The 16,188-nt window shown below is 60.3% G+C and overlaps 1 protein-coding gene across 1 annotated transcript in view; it reads left to right on the top strand.

Moving 5' to 3' along the window:
- The first annotated feature begins 405 nt into the window (after positions 1-405).
- Positions 406-16,188, top strand: part of EFNB1 (ephrin B1) — a 45,913-nt gene continuing 30,130 nt past the window's right edge. Inside the window, exon 1 of the mRNA XM_086619685.1 lies at positions 406-521. Within this exon, the coding sequence (XP_086475811.1) occupies positions 406-521 (116 nt within the window). The remainder of the gene's footprint in view (positions 522-16,188) is intronic.

Below are 16,188 nucleotides of genomic sequence, written 5' to 3'. Positions count from 1 at the left end.
CGGGGATGGGGACGGGGCGTCGGGGCGCCGGGATCCCGGCGCCCCGACGCCCCGTCCCCATCCCCGTCCCCCCCTCTACCACCCCCCCCCACTTCTCGCGCTCACCGCTTGTGTTTGTTTTTTTTTTTTTAAAAAAAAAAAAAAAAAGTACGCGCGCCCTTTAAGAGCAGAAAGTGGGCGTGTCCCCGCGCCTCAAGGCCCCCCCCCCGCGCCGCTCAGCGATTGGCCGTCGCGCTCAGGGCTGCCCGTTCCGCTGCCTGCGCCGAGGAGTAGAGCGATCGTCGCGGCGGGCGGCGCCGCTGTGCGGGAGGGGACGGCGGCGGCGGCGGGACGGGAGACGGAGGAAGGCGGCGGGGAAGCGGTATGGGCGCCTGACGCCCGTCCCGTCCCGCCCGCCGAGGGACGATGGCGCGGCCCCGCGGCGGGCGGTGGTTGCTGGGCGTCCTCCTCGCCCTGTGCCGCCTGGCCGCGCCGCTTGCCAAGAGCCTGGAACCGGTGTCGTGGAGCGCCGGGAACCCCAAGTACGTGCGGCGAAGGGGCGCGGGGGAACGGGGGAGGGGAAGCCGCCTCGCACCCCCCCGGCAAAAATCGCTTAAACCCGGGAAAGCTATAAAAAAAAAAAAACAACCAAATGTATGTATTTACGAAAACCGCCAGATTTTTAAGGAAAAACATCCCTCCCCGCGAAGCGGAGCGGGCACCGCGAAGAGCAGCTGGAGGCTGCGGTTCGACGGACGGAGAGGAGCGACCCCCGGCTGGAGTACGGACCCTCGCCGAGCCCCCCGGGGCTGCTGCGGGCTTTTCCCTTTTCAAAAAAAAAAAAAAATCCTACTTCTGAGTTATTTTTTTTTTACATTCTTAAAAATTGTTTTGCTCTTAAAAGGTTTTCTTCTCTTTATTTTTTTAAATTATTTTTAAAACTGTGGTTTGTTTTTTGATTTTTTAATATTTTTTTTTTTTTCACCTGTAATTTCCTTTTTTTTTTTTTTTGGCCGGGATTCGAGGAGGCTCCGCGGGCGCCGCCGCCCCTCGCCTGGCCGCGCTCCGGAGGGTGCCGGGGGCCGCCACCGGGCCGGATCGCCGCTCCCGGGCACCGCACCGCCGCTAGACTTGGATTTATTACCTATTTTTTTTTTCTTTTTTTCTTTTTTTTTTTTTTCTCCTTGGCTTTTCTCTTCCCAAAGCAGGCCGCGGAGGAGGGCGGCGGCGCGGTGGGGGTCGGCCGGAGCGGGACCCCCCCCTCCCCGGGGCGGCGGTGAGAACCGGGGCGGTCCCGGTCCGAACAAAGCCGGCGGCGGGGCTGCGGCTCCGGCTGTGCGGCCGGCTAAATCCTATGGATATGGATGTGGGATGTGGGATGTGTGCGCGTCTGTGCCCGGCCGAGGGGCAGGAACAATGGGAAGGGGCTTTTTGCAGCGCGCCGGGATGAAGGGCGAGGAGGAGGAGTGGAAGGTGCTCGGCGCTGGGCTGGGGTGTCGGGGAGGTTTCGGTCGCCCTCGTGCCGGGCTTTGCCTTGAAGATCACGGAGTGTTTGTTTGTCTTGGTCCCTTCTCGGTTTAAGAAAAATAATCCTGCTTTTAGCCCGATCCTTTAGGTTTTTACCGACCGCATTTCTCTAAAAAAAAAAAAAAAAAAAAAGAGTTTTTGAGGGTTGGAGAAAACTGGAACAATTTGGACAACCTTCCCGCTTGGACGCTTGTATTCCAACCAGGCATTTCTTTCTTTTCTTTTTGTTTTTTTGGGGGGTGGAAAAAGCAACTTTGGCACACGCGTGTGCACACGCGCTTCCGAGTGTGGAAAACGGGGGCTCCCGGAGCGAGCGCTCCTGCTCGGAGTGTTGGTGCTTCCCTGCCTTCTGGAGACGCGGCCGGCGGCGGGAGCAGAAGGAGCCTTTGCCCCGGGAATCGATCCGTCGCGTTGGTGGGTCCGCGGTGCCGGCGAAGGGGCAGGCGGATCGGTTCCAAAAACCACCTTTTTCTGTTGGAAAAAGGCAGGAATGGCCTCGCCGTGGTGCCACTGGTGGGCGACGCCATGTTGCCCTGGCCCGCTTGGCTGGCGTTGGCTTTCCTTACATTCCCAAGGCCTGGGACGTTGGGAGGAGGTGGTGGCGATGCGGCGGGCACGCTGGAAGCCGGCGGGTGGCACACCGGTGGATTTTTCCACCGTCCTCCCCATCTACTGGGGGGCTGCTGGTGCCAGCACCGAGCCCTGGGTGCGGTGGGCTTGGAGGCGTCGCTCCCCGACGGGGCATCCAGGGTTAGTTTGAGGTTTTTCTTGCTTCTTCCCCAATTTGGAGCTCGGTGCTCGTCCACCCTGGGCACAGCTTTCTGGTTGTGTGCCATGCGGCGTGGGGCAGCGGGCTGGGGGGCAGCGCCGGTGTTTCCCCAGCGCCCCGAGTCCCTGCTGACGCAGCACCCGCCCCGCTGGGATGGGAGAAGGTGGGAAGTGCCCAAAATGTCGGCGTTCCCACCCAGGAACGGCTGTGCCGGGGCGGGACGGGCGCTGGGGAGGGATCCCAGCGCCGGGGCAGGAGCCGCGGTTGGTTTTTGCCGCGGTGAGGGCTGCCGAAGCCCGGCCGTGGTCCCGTGCATGCCCCATCCGTCTGTGCCCGTGCATCCGGACCCCGGACCCTCGTCTTTGGGGTCTGGTTTTGGGGTCCCTCACTTTCTTTGACGCCTTAACGCTCCCGCCTCTGGCTTCTGCAGGCTGGGCAGAGCCTCTTCGCGGGCACTGCTGCCGGCGCGGGCGGTCGAGCGAGCCGGTCCGGGGATCCGCGTGCTCTGCCAGGTCCGGTTCCAGGTTGGGGACAATCCGTGCTCGTTGTCAGATTGGGCTGATTCTCCTGGATAAAAAACCCCCGCGCGCGCTCGCCGCCGGACTTCGGCACTCCGTGGGCACCGCCGCCTCTGTGCCAGCCCTCTGCCGGGCTCTGCCTCGTGTTTTTAGAGTAAAGAGAGGCTAAAGCCTTGAAAAATAACGTGGTGAAGTGGAATTTTCCAACAGATAGAAGGAGAAAGCGTGGCGCGCTGGGCCGCTCGCCCTCGGTGCCGTCGCTGTAAATAATGAAAATATTTTCCTGCCCTTTCCTCCCCTGGGCATCTCGGGCGGCGCTTGCGGAGCGCGGGGCTGGGACGTCAGGGGCAGGTTCCCGATCCCGCGGCGGTTATCGGGGGGACACTGGTAGCGCATCCGACGGAAGGAACGATTCCCCGGTTCGGTTAGGAGCAGTTGGATGTGCTGGGGAAACGCTTCCCTCCTGCTCCTCGGCGTGCACCTAAAAGCCAGTGGCAAAATTGTCGCCGTCTTCCTATTGGGAATAATTCTGTGTCTTTTTAAGGAAGGAGAGGGGGAAAATAGGCCTGGAAATGCTTTCGCTGGATAAAAGGTGATAATTGTCACGATCCCGCGCTTGGGACAAGCTGGGGCTAAATCAGAGCGAGCTTTCCCCGGGATGTGTGCGGAGCCCCTTGGAAGGGGTTTGGGGGAGCCAACGTGGCTTCAATTTTGTGCCGTCGTGTCCGAAGGGGGTTCCGTGGGAAGGGGGTGGAGGGCGCTTTTGGGATTTAATCGGCCTTTTTGCTGCTCCGCCGCTGGCAGCCGGGGCTGTGGTGGGAGCGTGCTCTTGTTGGGCAGCCGGGAATTGCAGGAGGAGTTCTGGCTAAATCCTTCCTGAAATCCCTTGGCTGTAATTTTGGAGAAATATTGACCCTGGTGGGCTCCTGTGCCGGCCGTTAAAAGGAAGCATTCCTAGTAAAATATGATTTGGAAAATTAATTTCAGGCTGGAATTCGCCTCTCCAGAAAGTATTTTAATAAGGAGGTGGGGGAAATGGGACACATCATCCGTGCGGCTCCGAAGGACGGCTCGTCTCGCCTCTGCTTTTCTCTCCTTCCCTTACGGAAAAGTTTTATGCGGCTCCGCTCGCTCACTCAGTCGTTGGAGCAGCCCAGCAGCTTTCTAAAAACAAAATAAGTGCGTTTATTTAAAAAAAAAATACTAATAATAGGCAGAGGGAAGGGGAAAACACACCCCCAACAAAAGTCTGATCCTTTGTGGTGTTTTTATTCTGTCTTTAATGACATTCTGGTGTCCCGTTGAGTTCCGTAAGCGCCAAGTTTAAACCCTGACGTATCTTTGCCTTTCCCGACGCCTTTTCCGAGGGACACGGTGCTGGTGGGAAGGCCGCTTCCGCAGGGAAGGGCTGCCCGGAGCTCTGCACCGGTGGGCTCGCGCTTGTCGGAGCAGATGTAATTTAATTACCGCAGCGGTGGGCGCGGGAGGCGCTTTGCGGTGTGAGGAGTTGGGAAACAGTGGAAACACGCTGCTGGTTTTTAATTAACAGCCGCCTTTGGCTCGCGGAGCCTTTGGAGAGTCCCCGTTCCCGGGGAGCGTGCGGGGCTGGGATTTGGGGGCTCCCTGGGGATGGGGGGCATGGAGGGGTCCCATCAGTGATCCACGCCTCTGCCTCCCGGGGGGCTTTGCTTCAGCTCTGGAGGCCGGTTTGGATTAAACGAGTTTGGACAGACAGTTTGCATCCTGGTTGGAGTTTCCCTTTGGAATGGAGGAGCCCTTTCTAAGGGCGCAAGAGGGACCCTTTGGCCAGTGTGGGGCTGTTGGATGCCCTCCCAGCACTGGGGGCTCTTGCTCTCACTCCCCCCCAAGGCAGAAACCACTGTTCCAGTGACTGGTTACCATTCTTGCTGTGCCTGGGGGAAAGGAGCACCCAGGGCTCCTTGCGTGGCGTTTGGGAATGGCTTCATTAACTTAAATTAAAAAAAAAAAAAAAGGGGGAAAAAAAAAGTGAAAGCAGGGCTGCGGCTATTGCAGTAGCTGGGTAAATACCACTGGATTCTATAAAATGGATTTAACTGCTTCCTTTAAAAGAAAAAAAGAGCCGTGATGGGGTGGCTGATTGATTGTAAAAGGAGCCGTAGCTTTCTCCAGAGCAAAACAGCTGCTGCAGCTCCTCGGAGCTGCGTGGCAGCGGGACGGGACGGGGCTTTTGTGCCATTTTTGATCGTGGAGGGCTGGGAGGGAGCCGGGAGGGAGCTGGCGGGGGGCTGCTCCCCTCCGCCGCCGCACCTGAGCGGCTTCGTTGCGTTTGCTTGGAAGCGGCTCCTTGGATGCCGGTCCCAAACCAGCAGGGTGGGATGTGTTGGGTGGGCAGGGGTCTCCTCCAGCAGCTTTGCTGGGTGGGCAGGGGTTGGTGCCAGTCACAGGGCTTGCAGAGAACCACGATGCACGTGCAGCCTCTGGCATGACGGGAAGTGTTTGGGTTGTTCCCTGGAAAGTGAGGGCTTAGCGTTCGAGGTGACCCCCTTCTTTCCGTGGGAGGTTTCTGGATCCCACCTGCCCCGTGGCTCTGTGGTCCCTGCCCCACCGGCAAGGGCACCCTGAAATCGGCAGAGCGGTGGCAGAGCTGCTGGGAAGCCGATCTGGCCGAGGAGCGCTGGGGTCCGGTGGGAAAACATCTTGTACGGATCAGTAGCACATGCTACTTGGAGTCTGGCAGCTGAAACAGGGTGGGGAGAAGCAGAGCTGAAATCCACTCTGTGTCTAATTAATGATGGCTTGTATCGGGAGAGCAGGAGCAGGGCTCCGGGCTCGGCGCTATCGCGGCGTCGCATCGGGGCAGGAATGCGGTGCGGTGCTGCCGGGCTTTTGTTGTGCTCGCCTCGGAAGAGCCGGGCTCCTTTCTGCTGCTTTCTCCCGATTTTCTCCGTCCTGCCCGTCACTGGCTCTGGGGCAGGTGGTGCGGCAGAGAAACCTCCTCCTTCGGCACCAGTGCTCTGCTCGTGGCTGCACCGGAGCCTCGGGATCCCGACGCTCCTGGCTCTTCCAGCCTGTCCAGACTCGCTCCCAGACGAGTTGGACAAGCCAGGGCTACATGTCCTGCTCGGCTGGGCTGGATTCGTGCGTGGGTTGGGGTTCGTGCCGCCCCTGCGCTTTGGGGAGCGAGGTTCTTCCTCTGGGGCCGGAGCCAAACCCCGCAGAGGCTGTGGGTGATGCCCGGAGGGGAGGGCAGGCTCAGGGGGTTCCAGCACCCCCCTTCCTGGAGGACAGGGGACAGGTTTGGGGGGTTACTCATGGTGTTTGAGCAGAGGGCGGCTTCTCCTCGAGCTCTCCCCGCTGGCGCCCCCGGATGGGATCTGACCCGGCTCAGGTGCCGGCGTGGCAGTGCCGTCCCAGCCGAGCAGAGCAGCTGCACTTCAAAAATGCCAGCTATTTATAACCCTGGCTCGGCTGCTCCGGAATAACCTTTTCCTCCCCGCAGCCGGCCCTTCCCAGGTGGGCTGCTCCCCCTTTCCCAGGCTGTGGGACCCCGGGGTGCTGCACGGAGAGCTGGAGCAGGGGGGCTTGTTAGTGTCCATCCATGAACTTCCCTGGGTGTTTTCCGAGGGCTCGGTCCCACCACGGTGCCGCGCCTGCGCTGGCATCCACGTGTGCCGTGTCTGCTGGCACGGCGTTGGCGGGGTTGGGCTGCGGCGAGAGGCTTCGTGTTGGCCCGCTTTGATGGGGGTTGGCTCTGGCTGGTGCCAGCGTGGAGGTGCTGGGGGTGGGATGCTCGGGGGACGTTGCACGAGTTCTCTGTCCCTGCTTCCCGGGGTTCGGAAGTGCCCTCCTCGCGGTGCCGGGTCCCCTTCCTGTGCAAGGACCTGGGGCGCGTGCCCTCCCTGCAACCAGGGTCCCGCTTGGTTTTGGTGGACCTGAGCCTGCCTCGCCGCCCCGTGCGCGGCGATGGGACAGGAGTGTCCCGTTTCCCGGCGGTCCCCGGGGTGGCCAGCAGCTTCCAGCCGTGGGGACCATTGGCCCTGCCTGGCTTTCAGCATGCAGTGGCTGCTGGGTGGGTGCTTGAGGAGCAGCAAAGTGCGTTTTCACGGCTGATCAGCTATAAATACCCTCACGCCATTAACATTGATCACCCAGCGTTTGCGTGTTTTCCTCCTCATTAAGGCTGGGAAGTGGCACATGCATTAGTGGAGGGGCTGAGACTCGACGCTTTCTTCCCTTTGCTGCCGATTTTGGTGGTTTAATGGGTTCCTGGAACGCGTGGGTCTGCATGCCGGGACCGGAGGGCGGGGGGCTGGCAGCCGTGGGTCTGGCAGCGGCGGTGGGAGTCGGGGCCGCGGCGATGCTCGGGGACGTGGTGATGCTCAAGGATGCGGCGGCAGCGCCGGGCTCCGGGGTTCTTTGTCTGGGCTCGCTGCAGTGTCGCAGCCGAACGCGAGGGGGAGGTCCGTGGCCCCCCTCAGCTCCCACCGGGCTTTTGGGGGACACACTGTGGACGTGCGTTGGAAAGAGCGAAAGTGCATCCCTCCTTAAAGCGGAGAGCGGGCGGTTTTTACCCGGATGAGGGGTCAGGACGGACTCCCCCCGTGCCGACGGGGAGGACGGTGCACGTACCGTGCCTGCAGGCGGGCGGGCGGCATATGGAAAGGATCTGGGTGTAATATCCCGGGCTGCAGCGCGGCTTTGCTGAAGAGGCCACTTCAGCAGGGGACGCGGCGCGGTTAGTCCTCCCGGCTGACACATCCCAGGCCTTCCCCAGACTTGAAAGAGCTCGAGCTCGCCTTTGAATCTGAGGATTTATAGCCCTTTTAGGCCTCTCCAATAAAAGCACGGCTCCCTCCTCAGACAGAGCCCACCGTCTCCCTCCTCCGGGCTCATTATCCCGGGGATTTGTGTAGCTCGCTCTCTTGTTGGCTACCGCCGCCTTCTTCAGATGCACGGCCGAGAACTTCGGAGCGTGTAAAAGCGGAGCCGGGATGCGGCCCCCGCCGTGGGCTCGACTGGTGGCATGCAGGGAGAGGACCCCTCGTTTGGTGACACGGGGGTACGCCAGCGTCTCCCCTCGCGTTCCCGGTGATCCCTATGCCATCCCGCGAGAGCCGCGAGCGCACTGGGATGAGCTTCCATCCCTGTCCGCCTCGTCTCGGCACATGGGGGCACTTAAGCATCCTCAGCCCCCGGATCATGTCTGCCTTACAGCGGCGCGTCAAGCCTCTGACTGTTTAAAGAGAGGCTTAGGAAAGAGTCCAGAGAAACGACATAATAATTATTGTATTACAAATTGTTTCCTTTAATGGGCCCTGTCGGATCGCTCAGTCTGCTAAACACATTGTGCCCTCTCCCAGCCCCCAGCCCCTTTCTACCGCTCCGACCTCCCCTCCCAAACTCAGCCCCGCTGGAAAGTTCCTCCTGCCGAGGAGCCCGGCTGGTGGGGTGAGGGATGGGGGGCTGCGTGGGGACCCACTCGCAAAGCGATGGGGCGGCTCTGGCTCCCTGCAGGCAGTGGTCCCTGTTCCTTCCCTTGCTCCGGAGCGTTGCGTTGCCATCCCAGGGGCACCCCCAGCTGATGCTCGGGGGTACCTACTCACCAGCCCAAAACTTGTTGCCCTGCCTGCGCCGGTGCCGCGGGACGGGCACAGTGACGTTCTGCCCTTTTTCCCGGCGTTGCGGTGCTCGCGCGGTGGTGGACGGCTCCGGCAGCTTTGTGGCAGCTCCCACCCTGAAGGGCTGCGGGGTGTAAGGAGAGGAGGCGGCGCGAAGTTTTTCGTTGACCCCCCCCGAAGGATAAACGTGTCGGAATTAAGCAGCAGGTTAACGTTTCTTCAAGGCCGAGCAGCAAATATGTTTTAAATTTGGCAGCCGGCAAGCGGAGAGCGGGCGGGAGAAATTTTCCAGGTATTACGTTACACTTTCCCCTAAAAGGGCTCTGCTTTGGGGCTGGGGATTAAAGGGAGGAGAGGAGGGGGCAGCACTGGGGACGGGGGGCTGTGTCCCCAGGGGACATGGACCCCCTCCCTTGCACGTGCTCCTGGAGCGCCGTGATGCTCACCCCGCTGACTCAGGGGCAGAGCTGCACTGTGGGGGACACCCGGGATTAATTTTTGGGCTTCCACCCTCTGGGCGTGATGGGAAATTTGCACCTGGCTGCGGGCACCGCCCCGCTGCCCCGGCCCTGGCCGTGTCCTCCTCCTCCTCCTCCTCCTCCTCCTCTCCCGTCTTTAATAAATGCTTCATGCAAGAGCGAACCTGGGATCCACTCCCAGCACGGAGCTGGGGCTCGGCCAATTAGTCAATTATTTTAGAAGAAGAAATTAAATACACACACACAAAAAAAATCTTATTTTTCTTATTCAGGTCTGGCCAACGCATCAGCCAGCAGCCCCCCTCCTGCAGGGGTGAGCTGGGGGGGCTGCACACACCCCCTGCCACAGTGCCCGCTGCCTGCGGTCGTTGAGCTCTGGCGTGTCCCCCCAGCCCGTGCCGGCAGGATGGGGTGCTGCCCCGTGCACCCACCAAGAGATGGGGTCTCGATAGCTGTCTGTGCTCTGGCTCGCTGCCTGTCCCCCCCGTGCCCCCCCAGCATGTCCCTTGTCCCTGGGCAGCCAAGCGGGTGGTCCATGAGCATCCCCTCTGGAGCTGGCACTGCTGCATCCTATTGTTCCCAGCTTCCTTCGCAGAGGAGGAGGAGATGCTTCCCCAGGAGGTGGGGAAGGGCCATCCCAGTGCTCCTTCCCTTTTGCTGAGCAGAGCCACGGTGCCCCGTGGTCCCCACCGCTCCGGGGGAGCGGAGTCCTGGCCGGGTTGGGGTCTCAGGAAAGCACCGGGAGGTGTGAAAGGCTGGAGGCAGCTGGAATTTTCCCTTCAGCTGTGTTTGGTTTTAAATTTGTATTAATCTTTGGTGTAAATTCAGCGAGGACGCAGGGGTTGTGTGCCCCTGCCTGCGCATCCGCATCTGCGCCAGCGCGGGCTCGCCAGTGGCTCCCGTGCCCCCGTTAGCGGTGCCTCGGCTGGAGCTAATTGCTGAAATAATTGGGGCAGCACCAGCCGGGCAGGGCACTGGTGTGGGCTGGGGTCAGCGGAGGGCGAGGAGAGGAGGGTCCGTGGTTTGGCTGTGCCTCCTGACCCCCCCAGCCCTCTCCCACCCCTCTGTCCTATGCTGGCACGGCTTTGTGCCCATCGTTGGCATTGCCGTAGTAGAACTTTTTCTTATTTTCTTCATTTTTTTCGCTTGCCTGAGCTACAGGAAAGCTCTTCAGTGGGAATAGAGGATGGAGGAGAGCCTGCTCGTGGGATGCTGGAGGGGCCAGCTCGGTGTTCCCTCCCTGTGAGTAATGGGGGGTGGGCTCTGCAGAGCCACCCCGTGCCAGTGGCTGCGGGGAAGACGGGGAGAGGGGCACAGCCTCTTCTGGTTGCGGGGCCGAGAGCCCTAGGGCTGGCCCATGGCAGTGCGTGGGCCAGCCTGCCAGCCACGCCGCTTGGGATTTTCCCCTCATTTTCCTTTGCAAAATTAAACTTTGCTCCCAAAAGGGCTGGGGAGGGGACGGCACCCCGGGGTGAGGGTGGAGAGCAGCCAGTGCCTTCCCAGGGACCGGCTCTGGTGATGATCCCACGTGGCTGGGGCGGTGGGGTGGTCCCGTGTGAGTCCTTTCCCAGGAGCGGTTCCCGATCCCGGATGATGTTTTTGATCTCTGCCGTGACTTGGTTAGCGATGGGTGCTGCTTCCCTAATGATGCCCTTCATGTGGGGCTGCGCGGGTTGTTTGTGCTTACCCGGTCTCGCTCCGAAGTTAAAAAAACCTGAGAATACCCTGGCAGGGCGTGTGCGGGGTGGGGGAGCGCGGCGTGCTTTCCCATGCCGCCCAGGAATCCTGCAGCACTCTTCCTATAGCCCTGGGTGCTCCCACCCACGGCAGGCAGTTTCATGCTCCTCGGCTGGTTTCATAACAGCCAGGAGAGGCATGAAAGTTTTCCAAAACCACCTCCCTTTGCTGCGTGCGGAGCCCCTGGGCTCGGGGAGGTGGGTGCAGATGCCCCCTTTAGGGTGCTGAGCCCATGGCTGGGGGTTTGCTGGTCGTGCCGCCCAGCTGGGAGAGCACCGGTGCCCACCCAGCATCCCTTCTTGCCTGAATTTTACTCCTTTTTGGGTGCAGGCTGTGCATCGTGCCCGGGCACGCTGCGGGACAGGGGCAGTGGCAGGGAGAGTGCAGGGACTCCTGCTGCTGTCCCCAGCCTGGGGCAGGGGTGTCTGGGGTGGGCAAGGGCTGTGAGGTCCTCCTGGCTCCTGCTTTCCCAGGCAAGGCTCTTTCCTCATTTTTCTTCTTTGAGGATGGAGGACACGTGGGTTGAGGATGGAGATGTGTTTGTTGAGGATGGAGGTGCATGGACCACCTCGCAGAGCTCCCAGGAGTTGCTCCATGCCCATGAAGCAGTTGAAGGCTTGTGGGACATCACATGTGGAAGTGAAGCATTAACATGGTGCAGCATCGTACCGTGCACGGGCGGAGCAGAGAAATTTTTGTATTTCTTACCCGAGAGCGATTTTTCCTTAAGGCACCTACAGGTGCCCGTTCCTGGTGCACCCGGTTCACCTCGTGCGCCTGAGACCTGGCAGGAGGGACCTCACCCACGCTGTGCCCTCCGTTGGGAAAGCCTCCGCTGCCCACTTCTTGTCGGGGAGCAGGGCGAGAGCCCCTTTCCTAGTTTATTAAAGAGATTTGTCGGTAGTATGAACAGTTTCCTTGCACAAGGACGGGGTGACAGATACAAGAGTGGTGGGATAATCGCTTCCAGATGCTGCCTCCCCTCGTTGCCCCGTGTGTTCCCAGCGTCCTGCCGGCTCCGGCGAGCGAAACCCGTGAATCGGCCCGAAAACTGGGGCTGGCCCGAGCGGTTTCCAACAGCCCAACCTGCGATGGCTCTCGATTTCACCGCGTCTTCAGGCAACCAGGGTGGTCCTGCGTGGACGTGGGAGTGGGATGGCTTGTGAGCTGCAGCTGGGGCTCTCCCGGTTCCGAGAGAAATGCTGAGTGCTGCGGAACTGGGATGCAATCCGGTGTTGGCCGCAGCAGGCAGCTCTCCCAGATCCGTGCTGGAGGAGGCTGCCTCCGCTGCAGCCGGCTTCCCCACGGCTCGTGCCGTAAACACCGGGTTTTTTTGGCATCCGGGCTTTCTCGTAGAGAGCCTCGTTGCTCGCGATAGTATTTATGGTTATTTATTGGTTCTTAATGCCAAAAAACGTAAACATCTGGCTAACGCGGCGCGCATGTTGCTCGCGCGGCGGGACGTCGCCGAGCGTTTGGCGCGGGGTCTCCGCGCGCTCCGTGAGTTGGAAGGCGGCGAATGGTGGGTTGTTTTGGTGAAACCCCCCCCCCCACCACCCCCCAACCCCGAAGGCAGAGATTCTGGAAGGGCTCCGCTGCTGACCTTCGTGTTAATTACCGCTCCGCGGCGCCGGGAGAACTGGCTGAAAGGGAGTAATGAAGCGTTGTCATCCGGCGCGCTCGGCCCGGCCGGGGCCCCGCGAGGAAAACACGTCCTCCCTGCTGCACCGGGGTGCGTGCCCCTCTCTGCACAGTCGTCGAGCTGAGCCTCCTAAGGCCTTTTTTAAGGTTGTGCTTCCGACGTTGATTTATGCTGGCAACGGGTGTCCGTGCAGGATTTGTGCCGAGGTAGCTGCGACAGGGATGGATCTGACCGATGGCAAAGGTGCTGGGGAAGGAAAGGGAGCAGAGCGTTGCTTGCTGATGGACACGGGTTTTGCTTCCCTGCTTTTAGCCCCAGATGAAGCTTGGTGGGAAGGAGAAAGGAAAACGTGAGCGGAGGAAAATTTACTACTCGTGTGATTTCTATAGCGCTTCCGAAGGTGAGAGTCGAGTCACTTTGCCCGGTACCAGCTCAGCAATTCCACCTCGTCCCCGGAGAGCGTCGGAAGTCACGCAGGGAGAAATAATGCTTGGGGTTAAAAATAGACGCTGACAATAGGAAGGGAGGACTGGAAAAGCTCCGTGTCAGGGGAGGTGGACAGAGCCCGGCGAAAGGCATCAGGATTGCGCCGCGCTGCTGGAGCTGGGCTTTAATGGGATGGACCGGAATTAAACCTCATTTGTGCTTGGAGTGGGTTTCACTCTTGGCCTTGGGTGTCAATTGATCAGCCCAGGGAAAGCGTCTCTGCGTTCCAGGGTCTTGCAAAAGTTTGGGAGCGAGGGTGCGGAGCTGTCGGGGCCGGGGCTGGGAGGAGAAGGCGGCTCATTAAATCCGAATTGTCCGAGTGGCTTTGGTAGAGGAAAGCCTGGCTCTGCGTGGAAGTGCTCCAGCTCCCCTGGAATTTTTTAGGACCGATCTGGAGAGGGAGAGACTTAAACTCCATCTGCTTCGTCACTGGCCGGGATGCGCAGTCATGTCCGTGCCCAAAGCATGTTGTCGGGCTGTCCCGCCAGGAGCGGGATGTGCAGGGTGCTCCTTGGCCAGGGACGGCGGCGGTGCCGCGGGGAGGGCGCTGAGCACCGCAGGATTGCCATCCTGCAACCCGTGCCCGAGGCTTTTGTTAAAGCTCGTTAAAACCATCTGTGGTTACCGGAGCCTGACCAGAAATCCCGGGCGGCAGTGGAGGCTGGGGCAGCCCGAGTGCCCTGTCCCTGTGGCGGGGACGCGGCCAGCACCGTCCCCTCGGGGCAGCCGCCAAGCAGTGGGCAGGAGGAGAGAGGGTCACAGCTCCTGCTGGAGCAGGACCAGGAGCAATTCCGGCTTCTCCCTTAGTTTAAAGCTTTTCTCTTTCTCTCCTGTTTCTTGGCAGCCCGCTCCGTGCGAGATGCTGCGAGCACAAAGGGGCTGCGAGGTGGGGCGGGAGGGTGGAAGGAGATGAAAGGGGCAAAGTAAAATTGAAGCATGTCTGGAAGGGCATTTTGATGTAAATGGGACTTTTTTGATAGACTTTGAGAGAGGCACCGGCCCCCTTTGGTGCCCTGAGCTCCGGGCTCGGCTCTTTCATTAGTGGGGAAAAGGGTGTTTTTTTCATCTTGCCTTGGGTGCACCCAAGGTTCCCGCTGGTCCTCCCTGTCCCCATCCCCACCCGTGTCCTGGCACCGGCCCCGTGTGCGTGTCTCAGTGAAATCAAACAACTGGGGAGCCCTGTTCAAAACGTGAAAGTCGTGGCTGAATCTTGGGAAAGGGAAATGGCTTCTTGTAACCCAAGCAGGCAAACGGGTGGCCGGGAGGGCACGGCTGCATCCCACCGTCCTCCCCCCAGCAGCTCCCACCAGCCTTTCCACTCCCTGGGATGGGCGTGCGTTTGATCCGTTCTGGTCCTTTTGATCCCAGCCCTCATCCCTGGCGTCATCTCGGCAGCTCTGCCGCGTTCGCGGAGACGTGGCCTTGCCGTGAGTCACCCCCCTTCCTTTCTGCTCCTTTTTCATTTTTCCCTTTCCCCTCTCCCAAGAGAGCCCTTACTAAAAGGAAGCAGCACACTCATCCAGGAAGCAAGAGCACAATAAGCGCCCGGCATTTAGAGTTTAAAAGGCATTTCCGTCGCGGTGGGCGCTGCGGCTGCGACAAGGTGGGGATGCGGGGAGGTGGCTGGGGGCATCATCTGGGCGCATCGGCCCCGGGGTCCCTGGTCCTGCCCGGAGGCGGGATGAGGGGTCACCGGTCTCCCGTCGCCTTCCGAAACGCTGGCGTGCTGCTGCGTGGCAGCTCCTGACCCTGCCAAGGCGAGAGGAGGAGAAACGAGGACAGCGCTGCTCCCCGGAGAGACGTCTGACAGGTCGGGGGGTGGGAGGGGAGAAGCGAGAAGGTCGGTCGGAGCTGGTGTCCGCGTCGCCGTGCCGTGGCGGGCGGTGGGTTGTCCAAGAGGAGACCTGTCACTTCTCATCGCCGCGTTGCCGGCGGAGCCCAGGGCTGGGCTGGTGTCCCCCCCGCCGCCGCGCTCGCCATCCTCGGCTGGCTGTCATTGTGCACGGAGCTGTCAGCAGCCCGAAAATTTACTGCCGGTGTTAAAACCATCAAAAAAAACCCAAACTGTTAGTCGGTAAAAACGGCAAGGCGATCGCAGGGAAACTTGTTTTTTCCTCTGACAAACTTCTGAGTCAGTCCTTTAATCTCCTCCGATCGAGGTTTATGGTCATCTTTATTGAAATGCTGGGCTCTGCGAAGAGCTGACGTGTATGACCATCATAAACCAGGAGTTATGGGAGCCCAGAACTGCCTTGATGGGCCAAGTGTCTGCAGGAAGCATTCTTAAAATCCGTAATCGGGATTTATTGGCCATTGTGGCTGAAACTGTCAGTAGAAAATAAAATAATCAGCCTGGGACTTTTTTTTTTTTCCCCCTCTTTGGCATTTGACTCCTTCCACGTATTCTTAAATCATTTTGTGCCTTGCCTATGTGCTTACTGCCTTTCGGACTGGGAGGGGCTGCGGGTGAGAGGACGGGGGGTCCTGGTTGGTGCTGGGTGCCCCAGCTCCCATCCCTGGCCAGGAGCAGGCTCCCTGGTCCTGTCCCATCCCTGCACGCTCTCCTCCTTCCCCATCCTGCCCATGCTGAACATCTTCCAGTCGGTGTACCGCGGGGTGGGGTGTTCGTGGGCACATCTGTGGCATCACCGCTGCCGTGGAGGAGGTGGATGTGGGGCACATGGAGCACCACACGTGCCTGGAGGAGGCATCTCAGCTGGTTTCTCGCCTGGGGTGGCTGGGTCCTGTGCAGGACACGTGCTTTTTGGGGCTGTTTTGTTGTTAAAGATGTAGGGAACAGGAAGCGTGCATTGTGGGAACACATCGTGTCCTCCTTGGATCGGTGGGGAAAGGGGAAAGGGAGCGAAGAGGCTCCTTGTGTCCCCTCCTGGGAAACAGAGGCTGCAGGACCTTTATCTTCAAACCATCGATTTCCGTCGCGTTACAGCAGCGCCGAGAGCTTTCTGCTTTTTTTCCAGTCTTTGCATCACTTCTGTGCTTTGCAGTTGTTCCCTGGCTGTGTCCATGGGGGCTGTCCAGGCTATGGATGGGCACCGTGGCTTGTCCAGGCTATGGATGGGCACCATGGCTTGTGCAGGCTATGGATGGGCACCATGGCTTGTGCAGGCTATGGATGGGCACCGGGGCTTGTGCAGGCTATGGATGGGCACCACAGCTTGTGCAGGATATGGATGAGCACCGTGGCTCATGCAGGCTATGGATGGGCACCGCGGCTTGTGCAGGCTATGGATGGGCACCGGGGCTTGTGCAGGCTATGGATGGGCACCGTGGCTTGTGCAGGCTATGGATGGGCACCGCGGCTTGTGCAGGCTATGGATGGGCACCGCGGCTTGTGCAGGCTATGGATGGGCACCGTGGCTTGTCCAGGCTATGGATGGGCACCGTGGCTTGTCCAGGCTACGGATGGGCACTATGGCTCGTCCAGGACACA

This window comes from Tauraco erythrolophus, chromosome 13 (genome assembly GCF_009769465.1).
Source record: "Tauraco erythrolophus isolate bTauEry1 chromosome 13, bTauEry1.pri, whole genome shotgun sequence".
Lineage (NCBI taxonomy): Eukaryota > Metazoa > Chordata > Aves > Musophagiformes > Musophagidae > Tauraco > Tauraco erythrolophus.
Note: the sequence above shows the minus strand (reverse complement) of the source record. Positions and strands in the feature narration are given on the sequence as shown.